This window comes from Xiphophorus couchianus, chromosome 23 (genome assembly GCF_001444195.1).
Source record: "Xiphophorus couchianus chromosome 23, X_couchianus-1.0, whole genome shotgun sequence".
NCBI lineage: Eukaryota > Metazoa > Chordata > Actinopteri > Cyprinodontiformes > Poeciliidae > Xiphophorus > Xiphophorus couchianus.
In genome coordinates, this window is record NC_040250.1 from 1,908,337 (window position 1) to 1,924,198 (window position 15,862).

At 38.4% G+C, this 15,862-nt stretch overlaps 2 protein-coding genes and 1 long non-coding RNA gene across 3 annotated transcripts in view; 1 reads left to right on the plus strand and 2 right to left on the minus strand.

The window, feature by feature from the left end:
• Window positions 1–3,401, minus strand: part of egf (epidermal growth factor) — an 18,080-nt gene extending 14,679 nt beyond the window's left edge. Inside the window, exons 1-6 of the mRNA XM_028008051.1 lie at window positions 3,200–3,401; window positions 2,482–2,663; window positions 2,053–2,274; window positions 1,750–1,952; window positions 1,549–1,662; window positions 1,124–1,246 (exon numbers count right to left, since the gene is read on the minus strand). Of these exons, the coding sequence (XP_027863852.1) occupies window positions 1,124–1,246; window positions 1,549–1,662; window positions 1,750–1,952; window positions 2,053–2,274; window positions 2,482–2,663; window positions 3,200–3,352 (997 nt within the window). The 5' untranslated portion in view covers window positions 3,353–3,401. The remainder of the gene's footprint in view (window positions 1–1,123; window positions 1,247–1,548; window positions 1,663–1,749; window positions 1,953–2,052; window positions 2,275–2,481; window positions 2,664–3,199) is intronic.
• Window positions 1–10,199, plus strand: part of LOC114138667 (uncharacterized) — a 16,324-nt gene extending 6,125 nt beyond the window's left edge. The window contains exon 3 of the long non-coding RNA XR_003594266.1: window positions 9,857–10,199. This is a non-coding gene — a long non-coding RNA (uncharacterized LOC114138667). The remainder of the gene's footprint in view (window positions 1–9,856) is intronic.
• On the minus strand, window positions 6,909–15,827 carry lrit3a (info leucine-rich repeat, immunoglobulin-like and transmembrane domains 3a). Its single transcript, XM_028008052.1, has 4 exons — window positions 14,792–15,827; window positions 11,924–12,390; window positions 8,563–8,868; window positions 6,909–8,440 (listed from the first exon to the last, which is right to left on the minus strand). The coding sequence occupies exons 1-4, from the start codon at window positions 14,905–14,907 to the stop codon at window positions 7,419–7,421; spliced, it is 1,911 nt and encodes a 636-aa protein (XP_027863853.1). The 5' UTR covers window positions 14,908–15,827; the 3' UTR covers window positions 6,909–7,418.
• Between the last annotated feature and the right edge of the window lie 35 nt (window positions 15,828–15,862).

Below are 15,862 nucleotides of genomic sequence, written 5' to 3' on the forward strand. Positions count from 1 at the left end.
TTCTGTGGCAAATGCTCTTGACATTTTTGGGGGTTAGATTTAGGATGTGGCAAACTCCTGTATTTTTTTGAAAGTTTGAATTTTGCATAAGACCAACATGATGACGCTACATTGTTATGCTTCCTCCTTGTAATCTCTGCTCTCATCTCTATTGTCTAACATGTTGCTTGATCACATGTTTCTTCTCCACTGGACCTTGGCAAAGGTTGTCCACTAAATACCTTCAACAGACAAAGCTGCTGACAAGATATGTTCCTTATTGCAAATGTCCCCTCACCGTCTAATCCCATTGTGCCTGGGAACCTCTCCTATTGTGCAGCGAGATTAGGGAAGAAGAGATTAGGAGTAGAGTCGGACCGATATAGCACACAGGCAGTTTTATCTGCTAATACTGGCCCATCACACAGTCTCTTGTTTGTAAAACTTTGCATGGTTCATTCTCAGCTCCATTTGCAGCACAGACAGCATTGGTTGCTATGCCAGCATTTTAATCTTTCTTTAGTGTGTCACCTGTGAATGGATGCATCACATTCCAGTGATGACATTGTTGTAAAAAAGTCTTTGCCCTTTTGCAGATTATTTTTGTGTTTGCTTTTTTGTCACACTTTCATATTTCTGATTATCAAACTACTTTTAATATCAAATGATAACATCATTTATTAAGGCAAAATCTATCCAAACCATGTTAGCATTGTGTAAAACATGAACAGTCACCAAGCGTTTGCAACAACTGGCAATGAATCTTTTATTCTGCTTCGGGGGAATTTCAGTCTATTCTTCTCATTCTTTTAATTCAGCAACATTGAAAGGTTTTCTAACATTAAGATATTTCCTAAGCTTTAAAAGTCTGTTTAAGCTCATATCACAGCTTCAGAAGTCTGAACTTTGACTAGGCCACTATGAAACCTATGTGTTGCTTTTTTTTTTTTCAAAAGCAGACTGTTCCTTATAATTACTTAGGTCATCCTTTCAAATTTTAAGTTTGGACATTTAGTGTGACTAAGCACGCTAATGTGAGTGAGCAAATCTTTTTTCATGTACATGCATATTTTCTGTAGCCAAGTGGTTTATTTGTGTTCTGAATGAAACTGAATATAAAATAATGTGTATGTTTATTTGGTACCTCGACATGTCTTCCGGTCTGGCAGGAGGGTGTATCCTCTGGGGCAGGTGCAGAAATATGAACCTGGGATGTTTTCACAGCCAAGAGAGCAGCCGTGGTTCCAGTGGGCACATTCATTCACATCTATGCCACAGAAAGACGTCATAGGGTATCTGCAATTTTTTTTTATGCACTGATTGCTTTATTTTCACTGACTCATGGTCCACAAAGACAACACATACAAAATAAAAATGAAATCTTATAAAAGACTTGCATACCAATGTTTCCACAAAGCCAACTGGTATCTTAATGCATTTCAACATTGGTTGAACACATTAAAGTCTTTTGGTTTTATGAGCATTTGACTTTGAGAATAGATAAATCAGATGTAAACTGAAGACCTGTAACAACTGCCATTATGAGTGTGTTGTTGAACATTGAGTTACCTTCACAGTGAGTCCCATGGTTACTGAGAGCAAAGCCTTCAGAGCACTGGCAAACCCCTTGCTCCTCTAAACGGGAACACACATTCACACAGCTTCCACTTTGGTCATTGCAGCCTGTTTGACAAGAAGACATTTATCACTGAAGCTTATTTACTTATTTAAATGTGGAGAAACTAAAAAAGAAGATTACATAAATGGAACCTGGAAATAGTGAGGAAGTATCTGCCATTGGCTGGATGATTGGATGGACCACCTTTATGTCCACCGGAGGTTTGACCATCGGTTTATCATTAACATCCACCGGTCGTCCTCCAGTGTATTTGTTTATTTTTCTTATAATGCCGGCTGCAGCATCAGCGTAATAAACGTTCTCCAGAAAAACAGATATTCCAAGTGACTGAGACCTGAAAAAATATGTTAACATGATATTATAAAAAATTAGCATCATTGTAGATTTAAAAAGACAGCTTAATGAATAAGTGATCAGGTAGAAGGCTTGTTTACTGAAGTGGCAGGTCCATGATGTGCAGTGAATTCCCACTGTAATCACAGGAAGCAACGGCTCGCTCTCCTTGGAGACCAAGCTGAACCCAGAACAACCGTTTGTCTCCTCGATCAACTGACAGAGCCTCAAGTTGCTCCTCCAGCTTTAAAACAGTCATTTTCATTTGACCTGAGAGATCAGATCGCTGGATTTCTGATCCACCAGACAGCCAAAACAAAAACCTGAAAACAGTTTGGAATTTGTTCACATATATTCTGAAATATTTTTCATCTAACTTTATGCACATGAGTATGTCAGTTTTATTTTTTATTTTTCACACAAATCGTACAGGAGAAATCCGAACCCAGTCAAAACATTAACTAATTATTTCTGTTAATCTGTGCCAACAAAAAAATGCATAATGATTTCTTTGTAACTGGATCATTTACCTGTGAGTGGGATCAACATTTATAAAGCTTGGTTGAGACAAATGTCTTAAAATTGTCCTCTCATTTTTTCCATTTAAGTCCATTTTCTTGATTTCACCCTTTCTGCTGCTCGTCCAGAATATCCCGTTGCCAATCCAGTCCACTGTGAGCCCGGAGATGTGTTTGTCAGATGAATACAGTTTCTGCAAAATAAACATCAATTTAAACACCTTTAATCGAAAACCTCTGACAGTACATGATTTGGGAAACTCTAATCTTCAAACTGGCATGACGCTGGTGCGTTACAAAAGTGAACAGGCTAATAAAGAAAGAGGATGACCTCCAGATTTTTCAAACGTGGTCACAGTTGTCCAACTGGACACATTAGAACTGGTTTTGGAACGGATAAAGCAGGCTTACATTAAGCTTCTGGAATAATCTGACTGCAACATTACTGCAAGTTTGGTGAGAAAAGTGGTCAAATATTAGCATATAATAATTCCAGTGATAATTGAAAGTCTCCAACCCCAGAGGGATAATTATCCAGACTTTGAAGGGGATGGCTGTTCATTTCTGAGTCTGGATGTAGAACATATAGAGAAATAAACCTTGTACTAAACCTCTAAAATTGCCAAACCTCAGGCCTTGTAGACCAAATCTTAAACACTCACAAAAGCAAAGGATCCGCTCCAGATTTCTAAGTATTAGTAGGAACTCTGGAGCATTTTGGCACAATCACCTGTCTGTGTGCTCCTTGCACCGATGCTTTGTAGATGATGCCGGTGCGCCTGTCGGCCCAGTAAAGCCTCTCTTCTCTGAAATGAAAGTCGAGAAGGATGGAGCTTCCTGTTCCAGCAGCAAGCCGTCTGTGGTTCTTCCCACCCAGGCTCATCCGATGGATTGATTTACCATGACCAAACAGGAGGAAAGGCTGAGAGGCTTAAAGGAACCAAAGAGACAAATCTTTGCAGGTGCTTTTAAAAAAAATTCTTTCCAAGGGTCTTAAGATGTACAAAAATAATCCAGTTGAAGCATCGTACTAAATGAAAATATCTGTGTTTTTAGTATCTAATGAGAGTAAACTGCTTTTTTTGCAGGGCAATAAGTTCTTAAGTGCCTAACGTTGCTTTCTTGTCATGTTTTCACCCACAAATAGGAAGTTTCTACACCCCATCACAGTTTAACAGTCGCTCCCTGTCACACTGCTGTTAATTTGTCAAATTATTAAAATGTCTTTTCAGCTGCTTGTGGATAAAACATCATCCCTTAGCAACCAGCAGCTCTTCCTCTGAACCTTGAATGAACCGCAGGGCAGTCGCACTTTATGTCTGCTTTGGATAACAACAGGGAGCTGAGTTCCTGTCCAAAACTCTGCAGATCTACTTCAATAAAAAAAAAGACCAGACAAAAAGCAGTCTTTATTTAAATAACTGCTGTCAGAAAGTCTTCTTTTGTAACAGTGTCATGTGCATCCATAAACACTGCTGCTAACTCAGTGGAATGAGGACAACAATGAGTTTCACCAGACAAACAACCTACTAGAACGTCTGGTCCCAGTGATCACTGGGACCAGTGATCACTGGGTCATCTTGATGAATTACTGGTTCAGAAGTTCACAAGATGCACAAAGGGATTTCTGACTAAGCTAAGAAATTATGTGATACTTTACTGAAGATATGTAGGTTTTACAGCATAGCAAGGAAGATTTAAGTTCACAAAAATATTGTGGTGATTTTTTTTTTTTTTCATTATTCATTTCACACGTTCATCAGCCAAAATAGGAAACATGCATTCATACTTGTTTAGTTGATGAAGTGTTAGAGTTGAAAATGATTTTATATTTTGAACTTTTAATAAAATACTTTTAGTATCTTTCAGTCTCTATATTATGTCTCTACATAATATATAAAGTTTTTACAATTAATATTACATAAAAATATATAAAAATGAACTCCCACCATTTACTCTTGAGATGAGTAAAATAATTTAAATAATTTTTGTACTGTGGTAGTGGTAGCATCATCTGATGGATGAAAACCTGTAAGAATTCAGAGGAAAAAAAACTGAATAGAAATTATTTGTTTTTGACAAAATCATTACTAGCATTTAGAATAAAAATGTTATTTTAAATGCATACATTTTTGTATGACAGTTTGTGATAAATAGTGTGCGCTGGTAAGCTGAAGTCGGCCATTTGGGTTTCAGCATCTGTAAACGTGGCTCCGCCAACAACTCAGGCTGAAATCCACCCACAGGACAGTCGACTGTCTGATTGAACATTTGGTGAAGTTTACTGGATCTTCCATCATGTTTTAGAAGGTGACAGCCCTTTCTATTATCTTTATACTATTCTTTATGTAAACAAATTATTTGTAGAAGCATCTGTTTCCTAATATTATATGCTGCCATCAGAATTTGGGGAAAAACACTTTTTTATTCACATTTGCACAATACTCTGTGTAATCTGGGTAATGTTTCATATCTCAGCTAGATCTAGAATAATTATTCTGTTTTGTCAAATATATGCGTTTCTGTTCATTAGGTAGGTAAGGGACTTCATTATTCTAAAGTAAAATCCACATTTCCTGTGCAGTTATTAAATTAGTTTTTGAAGAATGATGAAAGAAATAAGAATAATTTGAGCTTGTCTGGAGCTGTTTCAGGTAAAATGTATCCAGCAGTTCCTTCAGAATCAGAGGTTTATGTGATAAACTCACGCGTGCAGCTGCTGTTTCTTCCCGCTCCTGAAAGGCGTTCATCCCAACACGCTGCACCGAGCACCAAGTTTCCAGTGCTTTGCACCAAAAAGAAGACCAGTGCTGTTTTAATCATTGCAGCCAGCATAATCCTGTGTTCTCTTCCTGCTGCACCTGCTCACTTTGACTCAGGCATTTCCACTGTCATCACTGGCACACAAGAATTCCCAAAACTTGAGCAAAGTTTTCTTCTGTGTTCTTGGCATCCTTGTCTGAGGCTGAAACCAAGAGAGAGCGTTACCTGCTAGCAGATGTCCTGCTGGGGGGATGCAGGACCCCTCTGAGAAGACTGCAGGGAGAACAGCAGCACTCTCTCTGCAGCTTTACACTTAGAAGAAAAAGAAAACGTGTGTGGGGTCCAGCTTTCTCCCCACTTTCAGGCTTCTGACTCTGTCTCTTTTGGAAGCAAAGCTTGAAATTCCTGACACTCCAGTGGCAGATTTTGCACATCTAGTCCAGCATTGTAGCAAGATTTGCTCTAAACTGATCTGAAAAAAAGGTCCCAGCAACTTATTACTCTCCTTCCCCACCCACAGACCTGATCCTTGTTAGACAGAGATGGATGTTTTTGAGGAAAAATAGGGAAAATGAGCCTTATTTACACGGCTGTGGGAATACTTAACTCCAGAGCAAAATGAATGTTTTGTTTTTCAGTGTGTGAAACCAACATACAGTAAATGTGCATTTAACATTTTACACAAGCTAAAAACACAGTGAGCACTTTGTTTGGGGTCGGTGTGTGAATGAAAAGTCAGCTTGTCTCCTGTCGAGGTTCATCTGGCTCCCAGCAGGAATTGACAGAATGACTCATTTCTAGAGAACGCTGTCTCAGTTGAACAGATTATCCTTAAATTGTTTGTCACCGGCCGGGGACCATGGCCTCTATTCATGCTCTCCATGACTGGGATATTGTTAGAACCAGCATCACCACTGGTAACCTTGTAGAGGAGCAGAAGATTTACGCTCCTGAGAAAGTTGTCTTGTCTCCAGTCTGCAGGTCACTGACCTTTGTTCACCGTTTCACCCCAGACGGATAATAAAAATGTTAATGCTGGTAATCAGACACCAAAATGACTCGCCGGTTTGGTCAGAGTTATGCATGAGTTTGAATCAGCAGGTAGAGGATATCTGTTGATAATCGATAAGCTTTTCACTCCATAAACAAAAACTTCAGAAGGTAGGAAAGTGAGATTTTAACCAAAATAAGTAAAAAGGAGGATCCTCTTACAAACAGAACCAATTGAGGAATAAATTGCAGGATATTGTGGAATCATCATTTCATCTGAAGTCGTTCCAGTTTACTTCAGATCTTTAGAGATTTTTATAACTCAGTTATTTATTTTCTTCAAAAATCTTGACCTGGTTGTTGAAAATGTTCCTATTTAGTAACTCATTCATTCAGTTGTGTTGTTGTGTTGTATTTAATATTATGGACTAAATGAACAGGGGTTCATTAAACCTACCAGTTTAAAAAGCATTAAACAAACTTGTGACATTGGCTACTCGTTGATTAAACTATGAAGTAAGTTCATAGTATCATTAGGGTATCATAACATAAAACTCAAGTCAATATATTGTTTCAAAACAGTAACTGAAATGTTTTTGATGTGTTTTCTCTGAATGCTCCTCAGAGTTTATAAAATTATTTTAGAAAACTTTTCTATGGAAATACCATGCAAGTAAGTCATATAATAGTTCTCACATTCAAAGGAAACATTTATTTACAAGTGAAAATATAATGTGACAACATTCATCAAATGATTCACATATTGTGTTCTAACAAACACACAAACAGTACTGTACTTTTGTGTTTAGTAAGGCAACGATTAGCTGGATCCTTACAGCAACTATGATGTATTGAAGAATATTATGGGTCTTCTCTGAGACCACCAATATATGTTTCAAACTTATGGTTTTGGCATTGAAGACAACATCACTAATACCTGATAGAGGTATAATCCTTGATGTCTGCATAATTTCTGTATGAAGTATAAGGCTCAGAAATAGGATAAAGGGGGTTTTTGTGATCCATTCCACACTTTTCTAAATGGTTAAAGAGGAACAATTCTCAGTACATCACAATCATTCTTTATACACCATTAATAAAAAAAAGAAATGTATAATTTCTTAGTCATTTTCTTCAGAATATTGAAAGGCAGACGTATCAGCATGGAGTTAAATTATTGGCAATGTATGTTGACATCAGCAGAGATACTCCGAGCGAGAGCTGTCACTCTTGTAGGTCATCTGAGAGTCGATGCTTGACCGGGAGCACAACAACAGACGCTCAGATTCATTCGTCGGTCTTCTTGCCCAGAGTTCAGTTGGGTGTGAGTTCAGAGTTCTTTGTTTCATTGAGATTGTCTCAAATTTGACATAACTTTCTTTTTCCAGCTCATTTGTATCCAAAGACGTGTTGCTTCCTTTGCAGTAAAGGGCAATAATTTTGTAGATGAGCAGAGCAATTAGAGGCAAAACCAAAATGCAGGCGATACTGCTTATGATAAAGAAAAGTATGTTCTGCCCACTGTCCTCTGTGTAGAAGTCAATGCAAGGATCTTTTCCAGTGGTGCTACCTTTTGCTACAAGGCAAACTGAGTACCTCATTCCAGGAGACAGTCCGTCAAGAAGCACTTTTCCACTTCCTGCTTTTGTCTCCATCGTCCTCTTACTGTCATCCTCCCCATAGGGTGAATACACAACAGTAAGTGGGGCATCATTTAACAATCCGCCTGCAGTCCAGAGCAGCACTGCACTGTCAGCCGTCTGCTCTACAATCTCCAGGTCTTTGAGACCTCTTGAGCTGTCAGTTTTCTTACTTTTCTCATCCGCTGCTAATTTTTTGCCAATACCTCCTTGCTGGGTTTTGGTCTCTTTGAACGAACTTCTCTGAGAACTGTTGCCAGAGATTGATTTGGGTGGCTTTTGGGCAGCAGAAGGTGTTGTCAGTGATCCAGGAAGGGCTGTTGGTGCGGTGAGCGGTGATTTAGAAATGTCAGTCGGAGGAGTGATCGCTGTGCCTTGGCTGGTTGGTCCAGTTCCGACGCTGGGTCGTACTGGGGGAGCAGTAGTGCTCGTGGTACCAGCCACCGTTAAAGAAATAGTGGCTATTGCAGCACCAGCAACATTCTTTGCTTTGCAGCTATAGTTCCCAGCATCTTTATGCTCGATTCCATGCAAGCTCATGATGGACCAGTTAATGCCTTCCCCGGGTGACTCCTGAACTGAATGGTGGAGCAAAAAGAAAACAGTTATTAAAAGTTTGGAATTACTGAAGACCTCCACCCACCTTTTATCAATCAAAAATGTAATGTATATTTTCTCAAAAAAAGACATTTTATTTTACCTGTGTTGTTGACTGGTGAGCCATCGGACTTGGTCCAATAAAGAGCTGGAGTCGGAGATCCTGAGGCATCACATCGCAAGAGGACATTGCTGCCTAAAGGCGAAGTTATCTTGGTAGCAGAGGTCATCACTGATGGTTTCACACAATTCTCAAGTTCAGCACGCTGAAAAAGGACACCGGCTAGATTGTCTGGCGTGGCACAGGTCAAAAATAAATCCATCAAGATCACTGGGGTGTCAGCCATTTTGGAAATCTCTATCAGCTTTGAGATTTTACAGTCACAGAACCAAGGATTGTCCTGAAGGCCTGGGAATGAAAAGACATGAGAGATTTGAATTACTTACTATATTATATAAAACTTGTTGTGGTATTTTGTTGTTGAAAATGCCCAATACTGAACATTTAACTCTTGTGGAAGCCAGTGAGGGACTCTCAAATAATTAGCACTTTGAGAAGATGCATTGGGTGTCATCTCTTTGCATTCAGTAACAAGATATTAAACATTGTAGTTTGGAAAATTATGTTTTTATTAGTTTTACAATTTAATTAAAGAACCTCCATAAGTACGACAGTAAACACCTGGTGTACACAAACCCGTGTTCCAGCGCACGCTAAGCCTTTCAACAGATTAATTTGACTTGAGTCGCAAAGCACCTGTAAGCTGCCGCTGGCCTTCCTACAGTTTGTGGGAACACAGTTTCCATTGGCTTTACTGGTAGAATAAACATCATCAGGTCACTTACAGTAAACACTTCCTAATCCGTGTCACAAGTTCAAAATAAAACTTTATACAATAAATCATTTTAGACCCCGTAGGGTTCTATGCTAACATTATAACAAGCAAAAATTTCAGTTTTGGACAATACTGTGATTGGCCCAAATGATGCTCTAGTTTATGCTTTAATAAATTCTGCTGTTTGTATTTTACAGTGAGTTATCAGTGAAATGATTTAAAAAATACAAAAATGATTAATTTCAAATTATAATATTAAAACAAAAGTCATCTAAGATACCTTGAAACTAGAGATACAACTTGGCCGTCCACTGGAATTGTATAATTTTCAGTTTGACTGATCGTGTCGCAAACTGAAAGTGAAAAACTAAATGTTGTTCTGAGTGAGAAAGGCTCAAACGTAGCTGCTCAAAGTATCGGTGAGGCGTTTTTTCAGTGGGAGTCGAAGGAAACACTGAAATATACTGAAATATAAGAAGACAAGTCAGTTAGAACTGTTTTTTTTTTTTTTTACATTATTCTGATGCTTGTCTGTTTTATTTTTTGTTGGGTTTTTTTCAGGTTGGAACAAAAAGCCACACTTAAAGAGGAGAACAGGAAGGTTGCAGCTGAGTTGAGGTAAAGGCTTATATTCTGTTAAAAACAAACATTGTGGTTCCAGTTACAGCAACAATATGATCTGTATTAATTTAATCCTTTCATATTGTAAAGCCTCGTTTTACGGCATACACACAGAGTGACGTGTGACTGCTCTTTAATGTATTTAATGACTCCTCACAGCAGAAAAGATAGATCAAATATTTTAAATGATTTTTTTTTAAGCTTCTCAAAGAAAATCAGTATCAGCTTAAATCCATACCAGCAGGTTAATGTTAAAAATGATATGGATAATAGAAATTAGCTACAAAACACTAAACACTACATCTTTAAGACACCTTTGCTTTTGCAGTTTGGTTAGCATATTTATGGCATTTATTGTCTTCTGCTGGTCTAAGCTAATGTTTTATACAGAATTAGCCCAAATAGAACATCCAGTATTTAAAGAACAAAATATTTGTAGCAGCAATTAGTTGGGCTCAAGAAAGGGTTTACAGTTTGGGTTTTATGTTTGACTTGCTCTACAAAACCAAATCAGTTATCTAAAAGTTTACCATTTACTGTTACAGAGATCCTCTTGATTGATCTGTTCAAGTAAACGGTTTTTCTGTTATTTTATGCTTCCACATTGTTCTCTTGATATTCATTTGATTTTCTTTTATTCAATATGTTTTAGCAATACAATTAGATTTGTTGACTTGATTAAATTGTGCTTACATTAATCAATGACAGAGCAAACCAAATCAACGACTACCATCAATTACTTAAAGGGGAAGTATTTTTTAGCACAGTCAAGTAGCAATCAAAAAAATGCTGTATATATAAAAAATAACTTAAAAGAAATGTGAATTCCTAGCTTTGCCGTGTCTGATGCCTTAAAATTGGTCTCTGTCTCTTTAAGAGGCTGCTACTCTTTCCAGCACTCCCCCTTCAGCACATCATCACAGCAATGCTTCTCATTGATGCTGTTTACAAATATTCTTAGGAGCGTTGTAGTTTGTATGTTAAGCTCAGCAGATGTGCAGTTCCACCACATCTGCTGCCGCTAGTCTGCAGGAGCTGCAGTCAAATCGCCACATTTCCTCACAGTTAAGCAGAATATAAAAAATTACTTTAAATTATTGATTAAAGAGAAAGAAATGAAGGCTGCACAATATATTGCAGCTATAATATCATCACAATATCACTGTGTCCAATATTAATATTGGAAAGGACTGTTTGGAGTGTAATAATTGTTGACGAATAAATTAATGTATGATAAACTTCTCATGTTTCATACTAATATAATATTTAACCAATTGGAGTCTAAGTGAAGCAAATGCTCACACCAGACATTGCAATTAGCCAAAAGGTTAAAGGTCACAGAAAGATGGAAGCACAGGTGAGAAAGAGAGGAAAAAAGACAATGAGCCTGACTATATTTACCAATATTATCGGCATAATATGGTCTTCTAATATTCAAAGTTCAGAGAATTCAATCAGTCTTATTCATTCCCTTCTTTCTGTTCATCTTCTTATTTTCTTTAATTGTCTAATCAAATATCTGTTGTCCAACCGTAAACCTTATAAAGGCTCTTGACTCATTTCTTGATGCATGACCAAATTCTGCTCCTGTTCATGTGGAAAACATGTTTGTGTTTGTTTATGTGTGACTGCAGTAGAAGTGCAACAGAATCTAAATGAATTCCCAAGCTGAACACTTTTTATGAATAATTTTAAACTGGATTCATGTTAAACAGGCTCATCAAAGATCATAGTGTCTGAATTTGGAACAGTTGCACTTCTTCCAGGTTTTATAATAACACTCAAAACCTTTTTTAGGTGATTATTCTGCAACAAATTAGAACAATAAGGTAAGGTACATCAAATGTCAGGTTTTGCACTACTTAGGCTAAGCTAATTAGAGAGTGACCTGATGTTCACCACCCCTCCATCTCAAATTCCTGAGGTGATGGACCACAATCCCAAAAGTGTCCTGTCTTGGCCCTATTATCCTGTAAAACCAAGCTGGACTGAACTGCTTCCACTCACCTAACACGACTTTTTGAGAGGCATTAGAAGAGATGGGCACACCATTAAAAGGTGGCCAGATATCCATAAGGTCAGAGGGCAGGGTAGTTAGTTTGTTGCTGGAAAGATCCAAATAGGTGATGTTGACTAGATAGGGGATGGCTTCAGGAGCAACACTGGTGAGTCTGTTGTTGTGGAGATCCAGCGTCTTCAGCCTTGGCATCTCCTTGAGGGACTCCCAAGGAAAAACGGAAATCATATTCCCATCCAGCCTCAGCTCGTGGAGCACTTTCAGGTTGTAAAAACTTCCCGTATCCACTGATGTGATGGAATTGTAGGTAATCCAGAGGTATCGCAGCTCCACCAGATAGTAAAAGGCTTCGGTTGGGATTCGCCGCACTGCGGTTTTCTCTACTCGGAGCTTGATGGTGTCCACAGGGACGTTGACGGGGATGTCAGACATGTCCGGGTCGTTACAGAGAACAGATCTGAAAGACAAATATTAATTGGTTGACCTGTATTAGAAGACATATCATATGAAGTAATTTTTTGTCTGGTAAGTTGCAGTATAGGTGAATGACTAATTGTTGTATAAAGTGCTTTGGAGTCCTCTGACTTGATAATATACAAATGCAGAAGTTTAGCTTTTCACTGAGAAAAATACAGTGAATACTGAGCCTTTGGACCAATTCACTTTACAAAGACGGTCTTCATCTTTTCATCCACAGAGAATGAAAAGATGTCAGACATCCACATGGTGTCTGACATCTACTTTATTAATCCCAAACAGAGAATAAATAACTCCCATCATTAACAGAAAGACATCATGTGACCTACAGTCTAAACCAGACACTTACATTCACTTTGTAAGAAGACACTTGTCTCATTAAACCTGACTAAACTTTACCTGCTTTAGGTAAAGTTTACAAAAATGATTTCTGTTTGGTTAATTCCAGAATGATGACACATGAACATTTTCTTTCAATGCAGATACTTCAAATTCTGAAGTTTACATACATTAAGATTACTTTTACATTGAGTCCTCAATGGCTACTGTCTAGTAACTTTTAGAATCATCCCTTCTCCAACAAATCTGAATAAGAGGCTGAATTCCCTCATCAGTAATCAGTCATTCAGCTCTGAAGTGGTTAATTCATTCAGGTGTGTTGGAGAAGAGACTGAACTTGGGCAGTCCGTCATTAAACACTATGGAAAAGTCCGGATGAAGAGTTCATGACCTTTTAAGCTTCTAATAGGTTAATTCTCAACATTTAAGTTAAATGAAGGCACACCTGTGGTTGTATTTTAGGGCAACACATCAAACACACTGCTTTGATGTGTGACATAATACAATCTGCTACTGTTCAGGTGTTTTTATGTCAAATTTGCAAACTAACCCAAGAACAGAGACTCAAGCTAGATACCTTGTAAAGATGCTGAAGTTGGTAAGGGAGCACAATTTTATCCAAAGTGAAATTAGTCCTGAAGCACGTGAGCTGCAGAGCCACTCCACAGGCCTTTGCTTCAAAAAAACATAATAAGCCACAGTACATTTTCTAAGTTCACTCAAAGTCAAAGATCCTGATTTTGAAAACATGTTCAGTGGTCTGATAAAACTAAAATTAAAGTGTTTCCTCATTGCAACCACTGGTACATTTGGAGGAGAAAGTTGAAACCTGCGTGCCTGAGAACTGCAGACACATTGAAACCAGAGAAGATGTTAAAGGTTAGGCATGAATGAGTCTTCCAATGATCCTAACCATACCGCCAAATTAGCTACAAAGTGGCTTACTGACAACAGTCAGGCTTTGGAGCAGTTAAAAAGTCCTGATCTCAATACCATAGAAAATTAGTGGACAGAGCTGAAAAAGTGTGTGTGAGTAAGGCAGCTTGCAAGCCAAACTCCGTCCTGTACAGAGAAATGGGCCAAACTTTGCAGCAAGTTACTGTGAGAAGCTGGTGGAGCAAACAAACCTTTGATCCAAACAATTCTGTTGAAAGGTAATTGTAGAAAATGTTTAGGAATTACATGTAGCTGTCTGGATCTGAAGAAAGTAAAAAAAAGTAAGCAGCTTCCATAGTAGCACAGCAGAATGTGTAGGGCCCGTAATGCTAGCACAAGAGCTGTTGCTAATGCTAATTTCTCAGCTTCCTGCAGTTTTGGGGCTTTTTTACAGACTGAACTGTTGCCTTCAGATGTTTCTTAGAAAGTCTAGGACTAATGCAACTAATCAGACTGAAAGCCGGGCTTCCTCACTTATAAAGGGATTAGCACGATGCCATGAACATAACAACATTAAGTTAATACAGGTCAGAAGACTTAGGGGAAATCCTATGCAATGTGAATATTTCATATAAATTGTATTGTAAAACTCTCTGGGTGCCTATGTACTTAACTTAAAAAATGTGCAAACTAACAAAAGAACAGAGACTCAAGCTAGAGACCTTGTAAAGATGCTGAAGTTGGTAATGGAGCACAATTTATCCAAAGTGAAATTAGTCCTGAGCACGTCGGCTGAAAACATTAAGTTAATACAGGTCAGAAGGCTTAGGGGAAAATCCTCTGCAATGTGAATATTTCATATAAATTGTATTGTAAAACTCTCTGGTTGCCTTTGTACTTGAATTGCTTTTAAAACGCGAAGGCCCAGCAGGTCAACAATTACATCCAGTCTGGATCATGCACCAATTTTTTCTGAACACACGAGTAGGGATGTGTCTAAGAACTCTTCATTCAGTATTGCATGCAAAGTTATGGACCCTGATTGCCCTAACAGAACTATTTTCTATTAAAATTTGATTTTCTAAATGTATTATAGTTTAGGGGTAAACAATCTTCCATTTAAAGAAAGGTGCATTTTTGTGTATACTCAATAAAGCTCTCGTTACCTGGTTCCTGTTCCGTCAACCCGTCCATGAAAGACACAGGTACACTGCGAGGGACAAAAGGACAGAGCCATACTGAGACAGCATAGGAATACATGCAGACAGAGCAGTCGATGCATGGCGTCACCCTATGCTCCCAAAACGCTCACATCGATGAGATATCAGGAAAAAAGACATCCGGATTCACTGGAAGCCAGAAGAATTCCCAGAAAATGATAGAAAAAAGAAAATAAAAAGAAGGACTCGTCAAAATCCGTAAGAGACAGCGGCACCCAGGCTGAGGATCTCGGCTCGGTACAGGTGACCTGCGAGATTGACCAGTGGGTTAGGGTGGAGGGGGGATTAGAGAAGGATTTGGTAGGTGTGACGGGGTCACGCAGGCTCAGCAGCAGGAGACACTGATTATTCAACATGCTGCTGCTCTCCACAGAGGCTTGCCCCGTTTCATCCTGTCTTTTCAACATGTGGTTAATGAGGTTTTCTCTCACGTGAGCCAGCCACGCTTTTCTTAATCCACTTTAACAACCTCTTTATTTGTGCTTCTGTTTTTAGACCAGATACTCATGTACCTAACTTTTGAACCAAAAAATAAAGATTTGGTTCACTATTTCTTTCTTAAAAAGCTATTTGAAGTTTCCAAGAATTTCTTCCATGCTGTATTATTTAAGTGGGATGGATATGAAAGAAGTGAGAGGGGAGTTATTCTGTCTGGCACCAACGTGCAAACTGTAATCTGGGAAATGATTTATTACCCTGGCAGAGTGGATCAGTGGTTTTAGGCAAGAAGCCAAACTACACCTGAACATCAGCGACAGATTCAGTGGCGCAAACCTTTCATTTATCAGCACATCATTTGTCACCTGATTCCTGCACCATTGTTGTGTTATTTCTATTAGATAAGGAGTTTAAAAGCTGCAGGTATTGTTTTCTATTCTCTGTATCTGCTGGTTTTGAAGATGCATTTTGGTGGCAGCACATGGCTCAAATTTAAGGTTGGATTTTGTAATTTTCTCAGTGTGAAATTAAGCCACACATCCTTACCAGAGATCGAAATGGAAACCCTGTTTTTTAGGT

Bases quoted from the DNA above. Each gene is read 5' to 3' on its own strand.
- lrit3a (XM_028008052.1), bottom strand. From the start codon at position 14,907: ATGCATCGACTGCTCTGTCTGCATGTATTCCTATGCTGTCTCAGTATG. The intron at 8,869-11,923 runs GTGAGTGGAAGC...TTTCATTCCCAG, and splicing joins CTCTCAAAAAGTCGTGTTAG to GCCTTCAGGACAATCCTTGG. The intron at 8,441-8,562 runs GTAAAATAAAAT...TCCACCATTCAG, and splicing joins CTCACCAGTCAACAACACAG to TTCAGGAGTCACCCGGGGAA.